The following is an 18,812-nucleotide window of genomic DNA, read 5'->3' as shown; positions in this document are numbered from 1 at the left end:
CACACACACACATGTAAAAAGTAGCAGAAATAAATCATGAAGACAGAAAAGTGGCCTTGATATAACAAAACCGGAAATTTTTGATATGTTAGCGGAATTGGTGTGTTAAGCGCAGTAGGCTGATCTTCTCAAGGATATTTTAGTGCAGTGTACCAACATTTACCAATAGGAGGCGCTATTTCGACACATTGCACTTTTATTTTAAACTGGACTATAGCGCCACCTGGTGTCCGAGTGAGACTCCTCCTCGAGGACTGTTCAGCCCTGCGCAGGGACTGGCTCTCCCGCAGCCATTTTCTGTCCAACCAAACGGCCGAACTGAGACGAGAACCAACCAGGGCTTCATCGCAGGTTAGTGTGCGGCTCCGGCCAATGATTGCTAACCCATATTTTGTTACATCGAATGGAAATCTCCGCGCGCGAGTGTTTTATTATTAGTTGGCGGGGAGAATGAGAAATTAAGCGCGGGATATGAAAAGCAGCTCGCTGTTGTGGGAATAATTGTAAAAAGCTCGTCATCGTGCGCGGCCCCTTTGTTTACTACGACCAATTTTGACGGATCAGTGGGTGCTTTGGCTCTCGTCCTTGTTATCTGCCCTCCTCTGCTGTTTAATGCGTCCATCAATTATAATAATTCATTTGAGCAATTTGTCTGAATAATTCAGGGGGGAAATGTGTTTTTTATATTGATTTAGCGCTTTTAACCTTACATGTTCATTGCTAGCACCGGCTGTTTAGCCATTAAAATACACCAATGTGGTTTGGTGTAAAAATATAGATACAACTATCTCTCTCTCTCTCTCTCTCTCTATATATATATATATATATATATATATATATATATATATATATATTTATATTTACAACACAATGTCATATATCTAATATGGCAATAGATATATGGATAGATATGTAGATAGCAAAAGGAGTTTTTGTTGTTTTTTAAATGAAAAATATATGTTTATGTGAAATAAAGTGATCCATTGAGCCGACAGTTAATAAAATAAAAGTTAAAGGGTTAGTTCACCCAAAAATGAAAATTCTGTCATTAATTACTCACCTTTCCACACCCGTAAGACCTTCGTTCATCTTCAGAACACAAATTAAGATATTTTTGATAAAATCCGACGGCTCAGTGAGGCCTGCATTGCCAGCAAGATTATTAAAACTTTCAGATGCCCAGACTACTAAAGACATATTTAAAACAGTTCATGTGACTACAGTGGTTCAACCTTAATGTTATGAAGCGACGAGAATACTTTTTGTGCGCCGAAAATAACAAAATAGCGACTTTATTCAACAATATCTAGTGATGGGTGATTTCAAAACACTGCTTCATGAAGCTTCGAAGCTTTATGAATCATTTGTTTCGGATCGCGTATCAAACTGCCAAAATCACGTGAACTATTGAAGTTTCAAAACACTTATGATGTAACAAAGCCTCGTTTACTGAAATCATGTTATTTTGGTGCTCTAAACCACTGATTCAAAACAAATGATTCATAAAGCTTCGAAACTGTGTGTGGAGTAATAAATGACTATTTTTGGGTGAACTAACCCTTTAAATTCATATTAATGCAATGATGACAAGAGGGCTGTCTCAAAATATTGGATGCCCACATATGTTTATATAAGTCTAGTAGTTCACTGTGATGGCCAAAAATTCTCCCTAGGTAGGCAGCTCACTTGATTTTGAGACAAGACCAATAATGTACAGCTTTAATAATTTATGTTTCAGATGGACGGAGACAGTTCAACCACAGATGCCTCCCAACTTGGCATAACAGGAGAATATATGGCTGGTAGTCACTTTGTTCTCCAAGCTCAGGATGGTAAGTGAAGCCAAACATCATTTAAATTAATCCAAATTATTTATTTAGCATTTAGATAATTTATTAATAATTAATGTAAAATATAATATATTTTTCTAAAATATTTTATATATTTAATAATATTTAAATACATAATTAGAATTAATTTAAATATGAGGTAAATAAATACCATTTTAATTTTATGTGTAAATAAAAGAAATTATTTTTAAAAAATTAAGTAATTTAAATAATTCCCAATTATTTATTTATTTATTATTTATATTATGTATTTATTATTATTTTGTAAAGATGAAGGTGATGAGGGACTCAACGACCACGAGGATGGCAATGGAAGCAAAGATAACCTACGGGAGCAAGACATCTATCTCCCAATCGCCAACGTTGCCCGAATCATGAAGACTGCAATACCACAAACTGGAAAAGTAATTTATTTTCAAGGCAGTTTTGTTTGGAGAATGAGAAATAAAATGCTTTTTTTATGTTGTTTATTTTTGTTTATATATTAAAAAGATGCACTTTTTGTTCATTACATTTATTCAGAGCTTCTTATTTAATGCTTATTTAATGAAAGTTAAACTTTAAAGTCAAATTGTACACATGCATGTTATTCAAAAAGAAAGAAATCTTTTCCCTCCATCCCCTCAGATAGCAAAGGACGCCAAGGAGTGTGTGCAGGAGTGTGTGAGCGAGTTCATCAGCTTCATCACTTCAGAAGCCAGCGAGAGGTGCCATCAGGAGAAACGCAAGACGATAAATGGCGAAGACATCCTGTTCGCAATGTCCACGCTGGGTTTCGACATGTATGTGGAGCCTCTGAAGCTCTACCTGCAGAAGTTCAGAGAGGTAACATGAACATTTTTAATGTCATCATCATACATCATTGAAATAAAAGCTTTTTGGAAACACTTTGCACAGCTGTCACAGGTGTGGCTTCCTCCTGTTTATTGATTCAGATTGACGTTACATTTGTCTGTATGTTCTCAGGCCATGAAAGGAGAGAAAGGCATAAGCGCAGTAACTGTAAGCGAAGGCATGGGAGAGGAGCTGACCGATGAGTCTTTCAGTAAGTAACTTATAAATTTGTGAACAACAGATAACAGTAAACTTCTTTTATTTCATTTAGTTGTGAAACTTTTTGTTTAAAGTACCCCTAATATTCTATTTTAAAGGTTCTTAATTTTGTTTTGAAGGTCTCCTACATGCAACCAAGATCAAAAAACACTAATTTTCTTACAATATTATACATTGTCACATGACTTCTTTTCTCAAAGAATCTGAAAGCGGCTCCTTTCCGAGAGCCTACTCTTCTCTGATTGGTCAGATGGCCCAGTCTGTTGTGATTGGTCTACAGGCGTGCAAGACTGCAAGTGTAACATCAAGCGTATGTTTCTCACAGCGCATATCCTGTGCAATGAAGCCCACGATTGCCCTTGTAATTCACCTCAAACTTTTTGAACTTTATAGAAGGTTCAAGGGTTTGAGTGTGGATAGATAGACAACGTTTAGATTTACACAATCAATGACCAACACAATGAAATATTTTTCTTTCTCAGCAAATCCACTACCTGCAGGGATCATAACAGCTGATGGACAGCAACAAAATGTGATGGTGTACACCACCTCATATCAGCAGGTGAGAGTGCTGCCATGTTCTTTGCGGTCAAAAACATCAGACTTGATCTTTCATCTATAGCCTCATTTGTTTGAAATAAAGATAGATAGCACACTTTTTGAGTGATGCTTTTATTTGCGTTTCTTCTGGTGCAGATCCCGGGCGTGCAGCAGCTCCAGTTCTCCTGAAGATGTGCTGTAATGTCACATGCAGAAATCAACACCTAATCTTCACGAATCAAACCTCCACACTTCCACATACAAGTGAAGGTCCTGAACGGTGGGGTCTGTGTGAGAGGTCTTCAGCGGACCCTCTTCTTGTGCTCTCACAGGTCACAGAGCTGGACTTCTATGTTTGTTTAGCTGGTTTTCATGTGTGCTCCTTGTGTGTTTGTGCACACGCATTATGATTTTAAGTGACTAGTCTGTTGGGTGTTACTTTTGTTTGTTTTACACATATGGGATTTTAAAGGATTAGGTTAAAGGGTCCTGAGGGGTTTCAAAAATAACAACCTTCTATTAAAGCAATAATACAAATCAAATGTGAATCTTCCTGCGATATAGTGGAATAAGTGATTTGCTCCTTTTTTTGTATAGATGAAAACCATTTTGCATGTACATGTATTTCGGTTTGATAAGATGTTAACACTTAAAATTAAATTTTGTAAATATTTTTTTTTTCTCAATGTTTTCATGGATTTGTAATTATGCAGTTCACTCAACAATCTGCATTGTCAATCAAAGTCCAAAAATAAATCAAAATTCTAATCTAAGTTCTTCATTGGGGCCCATTTTAAGTCAGTGACTTTCTTTGGATGATTTTACATTAATTTCTTGCTAACCACAGTTCATTTTGTTTTTATGTGCTTATTAAGGTTCAGTTACACCTTGAATGTGGATTTTAAAATGGTTGTGTATTTAAAGCACACAATCCGCAAATCCATGACATAAGGACAACAACTACTGTAAGAACACATAAAAATATGACATTTTAAAAGTAGACCTAAACTATTTCAATTTTTCATTTATAAAAAGTATCTATTTGTCCCAGAGTTGTCATCATTTCTCTAATATGTTTATTTTTATGTTTCTCCCACAGCATAAAGGTGTTTATGGTCAGTGGTAAAATGCATATCTAAACGCTGAAAGAAAATTTCAGATTTAGTACAAAGGATATTTAATTGTTGATATTATAGCAAATACGACATTCCCACAAGTTGATATGTCATGGCCACGACAAAACTAAGTGAACTGAACATATCACCTCCCAATCACCATCAAACTAAAATAACCAAAAACCTTTTAATCCCATTTTTCAAGGAAGCTTATAAAACGGTTAGTTCCTGTCCTTGATTCTTATTGGTCAATAGCTGTGTTTTATTCACGATAAAACACGGCTATGACCGCTTCACCCAACGGTTCTGTATATCACTACACAACACCCTTAGCAACCACTCTTAGCAATATAAACTGTTAGTTCTTAATTGATATTGTTCATTGAAGCTTACTGTATTGTGAGAAAGAGATCGAGTAAGCGAGTTTATTACCTGCATTCAGATTTAGCATTTTCCTTCAGGTCAGTCCTATGTTCATAATAAAAAATCTGTTTAAAAGTCTGATGTATTATCTTGTCCTTTTAACAGTTAAGGGGTTTTACCATGACTGACAGCGCTAGTCAAAGCATTTGTCAGTTGTGTCTTCTTCCGTGTTCACAACAATTCAGTCTTTTCAATATAAAAGTCTTCACTACTGACTGACTCACTCATAAAAACATAAAAGTCTTTGCCGCCATCTAATGGCGTAATAATGTAACTTCTGTTGCTGTTCACGGTCAGGGACTATTTTTTCCAGTGGAAGGAAGGCTTTTAGTGAAAGTTTACTTCATAAAAGTTGCATTGATACATATTTTTGGCTTTAATATATGTATTGTGTGGTATCCGTTTTATTAAAGCAATAAGGTACTCAAGGCTTCGCGTCGTGCCTAACAACACCCTTCAGCCGTGACTTATTCACGATACAGCACAGCCTCTCGTACCTTATTGCTTACATAAGTCACATTTAAAAAAAAAAGAACAGAATATTTAGGTTAATGATTGTACCATTCAATGTATGCTAAGTGTTTTCTTCAATTTGTCTACCATTCTGTGAGGTAAGCTGTATGGCTTTTTGGGGGGTTTCCATATCATAGTTACAATGGCCTGCCTGTGGCCTCTACAATTTTCCTGGCTTGCATAATTCTCAGGCTATTCTACAAGTACTTTTTATGTGTTCAAAAAAATATACTATACTAGTTGCCAAGGAAACATTTCTCATTTTCATTTCGTTTAAGTTGTACTAAAACAACTAAAACTGAAATTAAATGTCTAAAACCTATATTATTAAAAAAAAAACTATAACTAAAATTAATAATTTTTTGATATTAATAAAATATTAATAAAAATCCTAAAATAACACCGGTTCTGGCCTATCACAACAACACAGAAAAGAGACTTACTTGGGGGATGATACTGTCACTGTCATGCATCCCATCCCATGTGTGGTTACCTGGATGATCTACAACTGGTTGTTTGTTTTGTGATGGTTTTTCATGAGTCTCTTGTTTGTTCTGAGCAGTTAAACTGAGCTCTGTTCTTAAGAAAAATCCAAATACAACTATTAAAAAAGGTTCAAACATTCACTGATGCTCTAGAAGGAAACACGATGCATTAAGAGTCGGGGGGTGAAAACTTTTTAACAGGATGAAGCGGTCCATTGTTTTCTTATTTTGTTTAAATATCTTCTTTTTTTTTTTTTTTTTTCATTTAGTTCTGCCCTTTGGAAGCAACAGAAGATACTTGCATGTTTCCCAGTAGACAAATTAAGTACAATATTCCTTGATCTTCAAATTCAAAAAGTTTGCCTAGCAGTGACATTTTCAGCCCCCCATACAGTGAGAGTCGTCTCCCCCCTCCTGAGAGTAACCTCATCACAAAAGCAGTCTGAATGACATCACACCTCCAGGGTGACCCCTACCGCTTCACCAGCCTCTTCCCAGCCAGATTGTCTGATGGGGCGGTTCACACTTTTACATGATATATTGTGTGCTTTCTCAGGCGGGGAGAGGGGATTTTCTACAGCCTCGTAATTCTCCTCTGACAGGGAAGAGAGAAGGATCATAAATCAAATTCAGCGATGTGTAACAGAAGCAGATGGATTTTCAATCACAATGGAAATACTGTATTTATGTACTTAAGTAGTCATTTCAATGGGCTGTGTCAAAATTTTATAATTTCATATTTTACAATGCCCAGTCTGTCATGTTTTGTCAGAATGATCTATGACTTGTCAGTGGAACATATGGAATTATAATTATTTGTTATTACATCTTCTTCTACAACATCTCTTCACCCGTTCTGTAGCATATTTAGTCCAATGATGACGAAGATATTCCAAAAGGATAAAATAAAACAAGGTTTATTAAATAACTCAAAACAGGTAATCCACAGAATGCACAAACAATGAGGGAAAGGAAGTGAGGAACTTAAATACACAATGGTGATGAACGTAATGATAAACAGCTGTGATGATTAGTGAGTGTCCATGGAAACTGATGAGTGGCGGGAAACTTGAACAAAAGAAAGAGGGAATTGATGAATACAAACTAAAAGTCCATGAAAATGAATCTAATAGAACATAATTGTGACACGTTCAAGAGCAAATGAATCATGATTACGCTCTGATGAACTCAGATGAGCATATTTATGTAGTTCGAAAACTTCCACATCTATGTGAATTAGGAGAAGATGGCTGCCAAATTTGGTTTTTGGTGTTTATTTGTAACCATATTTTGTATAACTATATTATAATTTCATAACATGATTAGTTTCATAATGTTCTGGGTGTACCAGAATCCAAATTTTTCAATCTCCCACATATTATTGATGGTCTGAAACAGCTAAATATTTTATGTTTCTAAATGTTTTCTCATATTAAGCTTTTTGATTATTATTTTGACTTTTCATTTTAAGGTTCCATATGTCAGCAGGAGACAGGAGAGGTCATGAATTATTTTGATAAAACATAATTGACAGGAGGCCATTGAAAGGGAGTTATGAAAAAAATTGCCAAAAAAAAAAAAAAAAAAAAAAGACTGACAGGTGTCATCAATTACATTTTGACAACAAGTATTACTGGTAGCCTATTTTACCATTGTGCATGCATTTTTATTGTACTTTTGTACATAAATTACAATAAAAGTTGAATTTTACTGTAGCCTATTATTTTAGTTGCTGATCATGGACTGTAGCGATTACTATGATAATGTTCATATGTGTAAACACCAAGACAGTGTGATTTGATTTTAATATCTACTATATTAATGTTAGCATATAAAATTATTATATTATTTATTGATTCTTGATAGTGATGCCTAATCTGGAGCAGGTTTTATCTTTACAGAGTACCCATTGTTACTGAAATACCTGTTTATTATATTATATTATATTATATTATATTATATATTTATTTCAGATTCAGAGTATACTACTCGGTTTAGTTTATACATTGCTTTCAGGTCACACCATGTTGCCAGATTCTCCAGATTCTAATGAAATATTGAAGTACTTGGATCAGCAATGGCGAAACTGCAGAGAATATATAAATTAATGAAAAGAAATGTGATTTATTTTTAAAAGAATAAAACGTTTTTATAACAGATGTACATTAACAGAAAAAAAGAACGGCAGACCCTAATCGACATAACCAAATTGACTTGGCAACACAGGCTAAAACGGTCCCGCCCCTCGTGCACATCAAAGGCCTGTTCAGATTGCCTGAGAGGAAATATTCAAAGCAAGCAGTGCAGCTGAGTGAAATAGATTCATCACAGACAGAAGAGCTGTTCTTACAAGAATTTTAAGTAAGTAATTTAGTTCTTCCTTGCAGTGAACGATTTGTTTTGTTTTGCCATTACAATTTGGCCGTGATGTCTCTTTGGTTAAAAGTTGTTTCAGAACTTTTCTCTAAAACGGGGTTTCGTAAACGGCCAGTAATTCTCTAAATCTCGCTGTTTTTCCAATTGCAGAGTCGAACCAAGCCAGATCTGTGCGTTAAAAAAAAAGCATTTCGTTTTAACGTTTTCGATTAGAAAAAAGACTTTTCTTCACAAAACTGTTGAGCGAATAGCGATTTCCTGTAACGTTATGTTTTGTTCAGTACTTTCTTCAATTTTATTTTTGTGCATGAGGTCAGTAAAAGCGATGTAACACAAGTAATTTATGACACCCATCTAGTCAACGACATAGGCCTTCGTTTAAATACATTATAGTATATATCTTCCAATAAAAGGGTTTACATGCTGTATAATAGTAATGGTATGGGGCCAAAAGAACTAGAGCTGGAACATTTGGGTTAGTTCACTCAAAAATGTAATTGTTATTAAGTATTAGGGGTGGAACGGTTCAGATTACTCACGGTTCGGTTTTTATCACGGTTTTAGGGTCACGGTTTCGGTACATTTCGGTATGTGCTATGTTAAGTAAAATAAAAATCGTCAAATAAAAATAAAGAAGATAAAAACAAATGATCTAACTATGAGAAACAGCACAAATAAATACATGAGAGCTAAGATGTGTTTAGAGTTTTTTTTTCAGGTACAGAAATTGAATAAAGTAATCAAATATAAAATAACACTGCATATAAACTTCTTTGAATAAATTAAATTACATTATTGAAGTTACAAAAGCTATTCATACAAGCGTAGTGAGTGATTTCTTAATCTTTTGTTGTTTGATTAACATTAAAAACAGAGAGCAGGAATATTAGACTGCTGCCACTTTAAGACATAATTCAAAGATCCAGTACACTGATACACATGCGTTGTCGGTCTCGTTTTTCTCTTAAGAAATAACCTACTCTGTTAGGATACTCAGGAAGACGGGCATGTTGACACAATTTTTGTGTGAATTTGTTTGTTCAGGTGCAAGATTTGAAAGAGAATTTGCGCGAGAGTAGTTGCGCGCTGTGACGTGGCTCTCCGTGTACGCTCTCTTTCGCGTCTTATGGTTGAATGTTTAAATTGGCATGGTTTAAATGAGTTTAGTTTAAACACCGATAGCAACGTGAGATATTTAGGTCTCACCTGCGCGTTCACTGTGTCAACTGCATACGAGACAGAGTAGAGAAGAAATTGTTGAATAAAGTCATTATTTTTTTGTTTTTGCACACACAAAGTATTCTCTTCGCTTCATAATATTAAGGTTGAACCACCGTAGTCACATGGACTATTTTAACAATGTCTTTACTACTTTTCTGGACCTTGAATGACAGTAATTACATTGCTTTCCAAGGGGGATAAAAAAAAACCTTGGATTTCATTAAAAAAAATTGTGTTTTGAAGATGAATGAAGGTCTTACGGGTTTGATTATTATATTAACGATTGTCTACATATTGTCTGTGATCATGTAAGTGTAATTTTCGTAGCAGGAACACACAAAATACAAATGAGATGTCATAAGTTAGAGGGTCAAAAGAAAAGTGAAGCAAGTAACGACGTTCTAAGTTTAGCACAAAATGGAACAAAAACAACTTAATGAAATGAAATGCCCACCAGACCATGTGAATTAAATGGGGCAGTAAAGTTTCAGCCCTTTTTGGGGTCAGCACTGGTGTTCGACATGGGGGATTTGGTCCCTGTAACTTTTTTATCTTTACATTGATGATTTGCCCAAATGTTTGAAAGCTTACAGACCGTATGATTAGTAATATTCTAGTGACCATATTATGATCTTGTGGTCATCAGTCCTAGTAGTTCCCAACAGCTCCTCACATGTATGACTTTGTACATTATTGTAATACTAGTAAGACTGTGATCTGCAGAACTAAAGAGGATAAATGTCTAAACTTTACTGTTTTAAGTTGTCTGATAAGGATCTTAAAGTTTGTGTGAAGATAAAATATCTTGGACATTTTACCGAGCAGATTTTGGAACAGAAAAACAGAGTTTGTGATATGACTTAATGTGATTCATTTTAAAGTGAACTAATCCTTTAAAGAGGTTTCAAGCACTGATTGGTACACTTAATTACATTGGTACTCCTGTAAAACAAATATGCTTATGAAAAATAAGATTAAAAGGTTATTTTTTAAAAATGAAACAGAAGGTACTTTTCCACCGTTAAAAAGAAAGCTGGGAAGTTTGGTAATGGTGGCAAGTGAAGGGGTTGGGCCAACTGCTAAGAAGATAGCAGAAAGCATGACCATTGGGTATATAAAAAAACATAATGGTATAAGAATGAGAATTTGTGCATCACAAAAGAAGATATTTTGAAGAATATGGGTACTAAACAGTTGATGATGCCCCATTGACGTCCATAGCTTGGAAGAAAAATACTATGGAAGTCAACAGGGCCCATCAACTGTTTGGTTACCGACATTCTTCAAAATCTTCTTCTGTGTTCAGCAGAAGTAAAGAAATTCACACAGGTTTGGAACAACCTGAGGGTGTGTAAATGATGACAATTTTCTTTTTTGGGTGAAAAAAAGATAAAACATAATGCAATATTAAAATAAGATATCAAAGTGATGTACATGAATAAGTCGCCAATTGTACATAAGGCATTGTGTCATGCTTTGTTTTGCCTTTTGGTGTGAATAAACATTAAGTATTGCTTGTGAGACACCATTTGGTGCCAATTGTTTTAAATGCAGTGGACTTCAGTGAAGGGTAATGAGGGGGGAGGGGTATAGGCTACTGATTGTGGAAATGGTGTGAATTGGCAGGGGTTGAGATAACAGAAATCCTTTAATCTTCAGTGTTTGACTAAAACTTGTTTTGGTGTGGAAGGGAAGAGTGAGCAGTAGTGTTGCATGATATACCGGTACTAGAAATATATTACGATACCCAGTTGTTAAAAATTGTACGATTCCTAATTTTATTAGTACCGATACTTCAAGAGTAATGACAGCATTGTGCAGCAATCTGCTTCCATTTCCTGCAGACACACCGGGTGGAATGTTAATATATTTGCGCAGCACTTCAAGTTATTGACCCTTCAGAGCAATAAAGAAACATGCATGAATGATCAAATAGGACGTGGTTGGTTAAAAATATAAACACGATAAGCCGCAAAAGTGTGAAAAGCCGCCACAGAATGTGATTTGCTTTCCCCAGTTCAGTTCTCTTTCACACTTATTGTGCTTAAACAGTCAAATACGCACATATCCTGTGTGTATTTGACTGTTCAAGTCAAAATGTCTGCCTTGATGATGAGTCTTCATGTAAACACAGTCTGTTTTGACTTAAAGGGATAGTTCACCCAAAAATGAAAATTATCCCATGATTTACTCACCCTCAAGCCATCCTAGGTGTATATGACTATCTTCTTTCAGACGAACACAATCGGAGATATATTTAAAAATATCCTTAGTCCTCCAAGGTTTATAATGGTTGTGAATGGCTTGAAGACAAAAAAATGCATCCATCCATAATAAAAATGAATCCATACGACTCCAGGGGGTTAATAAAGGCCTTCTGAAGCGAATCGATGCGTTTGTATAAAACAAATATCCTTATTTAAAACTTTATAAATTCAAATAACTAGCTTCCGGCGGACAAAATAAATCATTTTGCAACAGGCAAACTTTTTTCACCATTGGAGTTTGATGCAGTTGAGGGCAATTATAACTTTGGCTTGATTCTTTTATCAATGTTGCAAATATCTCTCTCTCTCTCTCAACTTGTTTAAGTTAATAAAGAATTTTAAGTTCCTGACATCTATTATCAAGTTGTTTTTCTGGTTGTTTTTTGCCGTGGTATCGGTTCAGTTTGGTATCAAGAAATTTAGACTGACCAAGTTTCAGTGAATGAAATGACCTTTTGCCAATTTAAAAGTATTTTGTACCCTAATGTTTTGCTTTGTTTTTTTCCAGGGATGTGAATATTGCACCCCTTCTGGAGATGCAAGTGAACATTGATTAGCATGCAAGCTAATTCACAACAATCAGGACAACTGCAAAATTTGCATGGAAAAGGGACCTCACCTAGAGATGGGACCGCTAATACTCTGGGCCAAAACCTTTATCAGCTATGTTTACCATCTCACGCTGCAAGCCCATCGTATCCAGGACAAGGTGCCACTGGAAATTATTTTACACAGTTCACCTGCACAGTCCAACCGTCAACCAGTGACCAGATTTTGACTAGTGGCATTCAAGCTACCAAAGACACTCCTCTTACTTCAAAAGAAAATTCAGGAAAACAGGACTCACAAATTATTCTGTGGAACATGCCCTCTAATTGTCAGATATTCTTACCTGTTAACAACATAAATCTACAGGGTGCTCCCAACAATAATGGGCCAAACATGCCACACTGTGCCTTTAACTCAAATAACAGTTTATACATCCAGCAGCAAAATATTTCCTTGGCAGCTGGCCCAAATAATTCACAACAGGTTGTGAACACTGGCAATTTGCATAGCAGACAGCAACATGTAAATGCTCCTAATTTGGCAAAAGACTCACCAAAAACAAGAACAAACTTGCCATCTGATCTGAAATATTACCCCCCAACAGAAAATGCCCCTCATGGTCACAGTAGTTTGTTTGGTGGCTACCATTACCAGTTATTGATTCCTGAGAAGTCAACCCATGCTAATTTGCAAACACCTTCTACCTGTGTACAGAACATTTCTGCACAGAGAGCTGTTGCCGTTGTCACGCCGTTATCTCCGATAGGAACAGCATCTGTTAATGGTTCAGACAAATCTGCTTATGCGAAAATGAATGTAAATTCTGTGCAAGAGATTGTACAGGATCAACCAAATATTCCACATGCTCTGGAGGCCAATGCTAATCTGAATTACCAAAAGGGTGAACGTAATGACCCAATAAGCAAGCATGTACGGCATCAACCAAATATTCCACATGCTCTGGAGGCCAGTGCTAATCTGAATTACCAAAAGGGAGAACCAAATGATCCAGCAAGGAAGCCTCAAAGGCCAAAGTCAGCAGAGCCAAGGCTTAATGATGGACTTTGCTATGTAGTTGGAGCCAAAAGTCCCGTTTCGATTGAGTCAACTGGTCGAAGTCGCCGTGCAAGTTCACCGAAGCTTAAAAGTGTGGTTGCAGAACAAAACAAATCTGTGCCAACTCAAATGCGAAATGAACCGAGTGATAAGATAAATAATAACTGCACATTCACAGACAAGAAAACTGTTGAAACGGAAACTATTCCTGTTATCGAATGGCCATTAGATCGATTGCATACTTTAATTGCCATGATTCAGCAAATAGAAGACGGGCATCAGAAGAATGTCCAAAAAAATGATGTTTGGAGGGACATCTTAAAGCTTTATTGGAATGGGGATTATGGCAAGTTTTATGATTCTGTACAAACTGGCATATATCAGAACATAATGCAAGAAGTCTATGGTTACTGTCTGACGAAAGAGCCTGTGATATTGAGGCAACTTAAAAGTGATGTACGTAACAAAGTCATCAAGGATTTTCACGTTTTAAAACACAACGAAGAGCCACCGAAGATGACGTACAAGTCGTCTTGGTTGAATCTTAATGAAAACGTTGATGATATCGACAAGGAGTGTGGTTATTCTTGGTTCTATAAGTCCTTTCAAAATGCCCCCGAACATGATGCACAAATCTCAGCATGTAAAACGCAAAACAAATTGCAAGAAGCCACTGAAAAGCCATCACTGACTAGGTGTAAACAGTTACCAACAGCGGTGGAGAACAAAGTACCAGCAGAAGAACCAACTTTGGACAATGAAAGTCTTCATGAAAACTTGCCTGTTTTGTTTAATGAGCAATCTCCAACTGTGTCTGATGCTAACTGCTCAACAAAGCGTCATTGTGTGGTTACAGAACAAACCAGCAGTCAACCAAATATTGCAAATTCTTTAGAGGACATGATTACTGTTGTGAAGGATTTGGATAAAAAAGATGTCCAGACTGGAATGTCCAGGTTGGATGACCAATTTTGTAGTGATGTTGGAGCCAATAGTGTTTTGTTGCCCAAATCAACCAGCCAAAGTGACTGCGCAAACTCACCAAAGCTCTATAACGCAGTAGCAGAACAAAGAGAGGATGCATTATCTCAAATACAAATTGGATCCAGTGAAAAAATGCCTAACAATGACTGTGCCATCCTTGATGAGAATGTGAGATGTGAGACCTTTCCAAAACCTAATCAAGAAATTCCTGTGTGCATGAATGAAGAGGAGACTGACAAGGTGGGTTCTTCAGCCTATAAGATGAATGTTCTACCTCATGAAATGGCTGAACAGCGTGATACTAGTGAGATGATGGAACATAATGTCATTGCTGCATCACTAAACAAGCATGAGACCTCTTTGTTAAATGCTTCCCAAGTACTTAACACAATATCAATGGAAGAACAAACAAGTAGGCAGAGGTTAGAGGAAAAGGCCAAAAAGTCAGCATCTACAATTCCAAGTACACTGTTATCAGCCCTCTATAAACCATCTTTAGCTGAACATAATGATGGTTCAACAGACGTTTCTAAAAAAGTACAAATAGAAGAACAAACATCTTCAGAGAAAAATATGTACAAGGAAAGTCTTCATGAAAAATGGCCAGTTCCCTTTAATGCTCATTCTCCACCTGTGACTGATAACTGCTCACTGAAGCTTAATGTGATTCAAGAACAAACCAGTTGCCAGCCAAATACTTTAAATCCACTAAATGCAATGAAGAATCTGGTAAGGAAATTGAAAGGATGTGATTATTTATTAAAAAAGCATCACAACTTAAATGAAAAACGCAGTGGTTTGACAAGAAAGCATCAAAGCTCCTCTAGAACATTAAGATTGAACAATAGTTTTTGTAATGGTGTGGGAGCCAAAAGTCCCGTGTTGAGAGATGAATCATCCAGCCAAAGTGACTGCTCAAGTCCATTGATGCTCAGTCCTGTGGTTGAAAAACAACAAGAGTTTGTGTCCTTAACTCAAGTGCTAAATGAATCCAGTGACCGTGTGAGATGTGAGATTGACCCAAAACCTAGTCAAGAGCTTTCTGTACAAATGAATGAAGAGGAGAATGTCGAGATGGGTGCTTCAGCTTCTATTAGGATTAATGTTCTCCCTCAGGAAGTGGCTAAACAATGCTTTGCTGGTCAGTTGATGGAAGATGAAGATATAGCTGCAACAGCAGAAATAAGACACAAAGCCTCTTTGTTGCGTACACCCCAAGAACATGACATATTAACAAAAGAACAGAAGGAGAGGTTGGGAGAGGCTGATGGCAACTGCTCACTGAAGGGCTATGTGGTTGCGGAACAAACCAGTTGCCAATCAAATACAATTCATCCACTGACGGCCATGACACATCTGGGGAGGGGAGCGGGAGAAAAACGGCAAATTGGAAAATGTGACGTTTTGAAAAACAAGCATCAACCCTCAACTGCAATATCAAGGCTGGATTATCGTTTTTCTAATGGAGCCAAAAATCTGGCGTTGACTGGATCAACCAGTCAAATTGACTGTGCAAGTCCACCGAAACTTCATCCTGTGACTGCAGAACCATGTCAAATGCAATTCAATGAAGAAATGCCTGAAATTGACTATGTACTCACAGATGAGAGTGTGAGATGTGAGACTGATCCAAAAACTAGTCAAGAACTTCCTGTGCAAATGAATGAAGAGGACATTGTTGAGATGGATGCTTCAGTGTCTATTAGGATTAAGGTTCTCCCTCAGGAAGTGGCTAAACAATGCTTTGCTGGTCAGTTGATGGAAGATCAGGACATTGCTGCACCACCAGAGATGCACGCAAATGCAACATCAAGGCTGGATGACCGTATTGACTCTATAAGTCCACCGAAACTTCATCCTGTGTTCGCAGAACCGTCTCCAGTTCAAAATGAATCCAATGAAGAAATGCCTGACATTGACTATATGCTCACAGATGAGAGTATGGTATATAAGACTGATCCAAAACCTAGTCAAGAACTTACTTTGAACACAAATGAAGAGGAGACTGACCAGATGGGCACTTTAGACTCTATTAAGATTGATGTTCTCTCTCACGACATGGCTGAGCGATGGTTTTCCGGTGAGATGGAAGTTAAGGACTTGCAGAAAGACATTGCTGTTCCTATTACCACTGAGGACCAGGTTAAAGTTCAAGTCCTGGAGCTCAAGCCTATACTCCTAGAAGATGTGAAGCCAAAAGAAGGGAAATATCATAGTTCTGGTGATGAAATGTTGGAGTCTTACTGTTGTCTTGCTAAATGGTTTCAAACTTTAGAACATGGAGATGGCCCCTTGTGTATGTGCCAGAAAAAAGCAGAGTTCAAAGAAGAAGAGACTCAAATTGAGGTCCACGGCACAAGTTTAGAGTTGCAGACTGAAAAAGAGGATTCTAACAAATTGGTGGAACTGGAAAATTCTACTCTTGAAAGAACAGATGATTCTGAAACCACAGATGATGAAAACCCCTTGTCGAACGATCCTACTTGGGACACAACAAAGATTCTGAAGGACGTTTCAAGTTCTGAAGAGGTTCGTAAGATGGAGACTGAAATGTCAGAGCAGACTAGAGATGAATCGCCTGCAAAATGTGCAACAAATGTGACCATGAAGAATGAGATTGAGCAAGACATCCCAACTCCTGATTTGAAGAGGAAGACCAATACGATATGTCTTGCACTGTATGGGTCATCTTCTGGAAGAAAAGAAGTAAGGCGATCTAGAAGATCTAAAGGGAAAGAAATTTGTGAAGAGCCCCCAGAAACTCTTCAAGTAACTATACTCTCTCATCATAAGTTTGAAGCGGAGAGTAAGTCAAAGAAGCACAAAGAGGTGGAAACACAAGATGAAGATGTTGTGGATAAGAGCGAGAGAATACGAAGAGCGTCCTCCAAAGACCTGGCTCTGCATAGAACCTTGCCCTCACATCCTGTTTCTGAACTCAGCAAAAATGCACTTTCATCTACCTCAATCAAAAAGCTGCTTAATCCAAGTGCTAATGCAAAGAGTGGCGTCCATTTGGGTGGGGGAAATAAGCGAAAGAGACAGCATAAGTGTTCGACTCAACAAATGTCTATGAATAAATATGTCATCAGAGGGAAGACTGTGCCATACAAATTATTGCATTCACCTGATAACATAACAAAAAGTAAATATGAGTTGGGGAACCCTGCTTTGTTGCCATTGGAGGAGGGTCTTGCATTGGAATTCAAAGTATTGCCAGAGTCTTTTAACTTTGAAGATGGACCTGAACTCAATTGCGCTCAAGCCGACACTTCACAGAGTACACAAAATGGTAACTGCTTAAAATATAAATTTTCTAAGTTTATGTAAGTCTACCAAATGTACCTTTTTTTTTTTTTTTTTTTTTATATATAAATCTTGTTCCCTTTTCTTAAGAGATGTCAGGCCCAGAAGATAAAGTTAAACGGATGAAAACAAGTCGTTCGCCAACACAAGGTATTGGACACAGGATTCATGTTGTTAATTTAAAATTTAATAAATTTTTATTAGCCTCTTATGAAGTTGAAGCACAAAATTAAATATCCAGTAATCACAGGTTAGTGTAAAATCCAGTTTCTAAACCCTAACCAGGGCATATTGTGAGAAATGAATCTTGTATCTGTCTTTCATGTAACATTTTATGGTAGTTTAACACCCATCTAAACGTCTTTGTGCTTGTCTATCTGCAGGTGTTTGGAGTTTCAGCCCCTTGAAGAAAAAGCAAACTCAGCCCATCCAGGTCGCAGACGTCTCAGGCTCATGTAGCCTCTTCCAAGAGTTCAAGAAGAGATATCATAAAAAGAAGGAAATTGCCTCCAAGCAGAATTCCAGTGAAAGAGCTTGATTTCTTATTAAAATTTAAGCAAATGGGTTTTTTTGTCGTGTTTACTTCCTGTTAATATGATGAATCTATCAGATGCAAATTGCTGAATGTACTGATTAATTTTTTACTGTGTACTTGAACTTAAAGTCTGTATTATATCATAAATGCATCAATTGCACACTGGTCATATAGTTCAACAGCTGCTAGTAGCCAAGTCCTCAAGGATTTGTGTGAGTCTGAGCTTTATAGTTTAACTACATTTTCAAGAAACATGTTTGTCATGAAGGTACATATATATATTTTTTTAATTTTATATTGTGGTTTAAGTCTGCTGGTTTGTAAAAATTTGACAATCTATTTTTGTACAATTTTATAAAACTTTTTTTTAATAAAACCATTTTGTAATACCTTTAATTCTGTTTCCAGTTGCTCCTGGGTTTTATGGCCTGTTGAGCCATGATTCACTGAAGTCAGTGGTACTATTAAAATATGAACTTTATTTCTGAGAGTACAGAAGTACAATTGTGAGGGGGGAAATTGTATGAGTGTGTAAAACT

The 18,812-nt window shown here is 36.6% G+C and overlaps 2 protein-coding genes across 5 annotated transcripts; both read left to right on the top strand.

Moving 5' to 3' along the window:
• The first annotated feature begins 189 nt into the window (after positions 1–189).
• nfybb (nuclear transcription factor Y, beta b) lies at positions 190–5,059 on the top strand. Of its 4 annotated transcripts, none has more exons than XR_007928362.1 (8): positions 190–351; positions 1,739–1,832; positions 2,121–2,254; positions 2,478–2,675; positions 2,817–2,895; positions 3,104–3,213; positions 3,386–3,465; positions 3,600–5,059. XR_007928362.1 is itself a non-coding variant. In XM_051884662.1 (7 exons), exons 2-7 carry the CDS (start codon positions 1,739–1,741, stop codon positions 3,630–3,632), a joined length of 618 nt encoding a protein of 205 aa, XP_051740622.1. In that variant the 5' UTR covers positions 191–351; the 3' UTR covers positions 3,633–5,059. The 4 variants fall into 4 exon arrangements, 1 of the variants encoding a protein (XP_051740622.1); XR_007928364.1 differs by lacking the exon at positions 190–351 and adding an exon at positions 415–563; XR_007928363.1 differs by lacking the exon at positions 190–351 and adding an exon at positions 424–567.
• A 3,119-nt stretch (positions 5,060–8,178) lies between these two features.
• Positions 8,179–18,669, top strand: si:ch211-106e7.2 (uncharacterized). Its single transcript, XM_051884510.1, has 4 exons — positions 8,179–8,340; positions 12,352–17,724; positions 17,829–17,888; positions 18,122–18,669. The coding sequence occupies exons 2-4, from the start codon at positions 12,402–12,404 to the stop codon at positions 18,274–18,276; spliced, it is 5,538 nt and encodes a 1,845-aa protein (XP_051740470.1). The 5' UTR covers positions 8,179–8,340; positions 12,352–12,401; the 3' UTR covers positions 18,277–18,669.
• The last annotated feature ends 143 nt before the right edge of the window (positions 18,670–18,812 follow it).

Source organism: Ctenopharyngodon idella, chromosome 24 (genome assembly GCF_019924925.1).
Source record: "Ctenopharyngodon idella isolate HZGC_01 chromosome 24, HZGC01, whole genome shotgun sequence".
NCBI lineage: Eukaryota > Metazoa > Chordata > Actinopteri > Cypriniformes > Xenocyprididae > Ctenopharyngodon > Ctenopharyngodon idella.
This window is presented reverse-complemented; position numbering and strand designations above follow the sequence as displayed.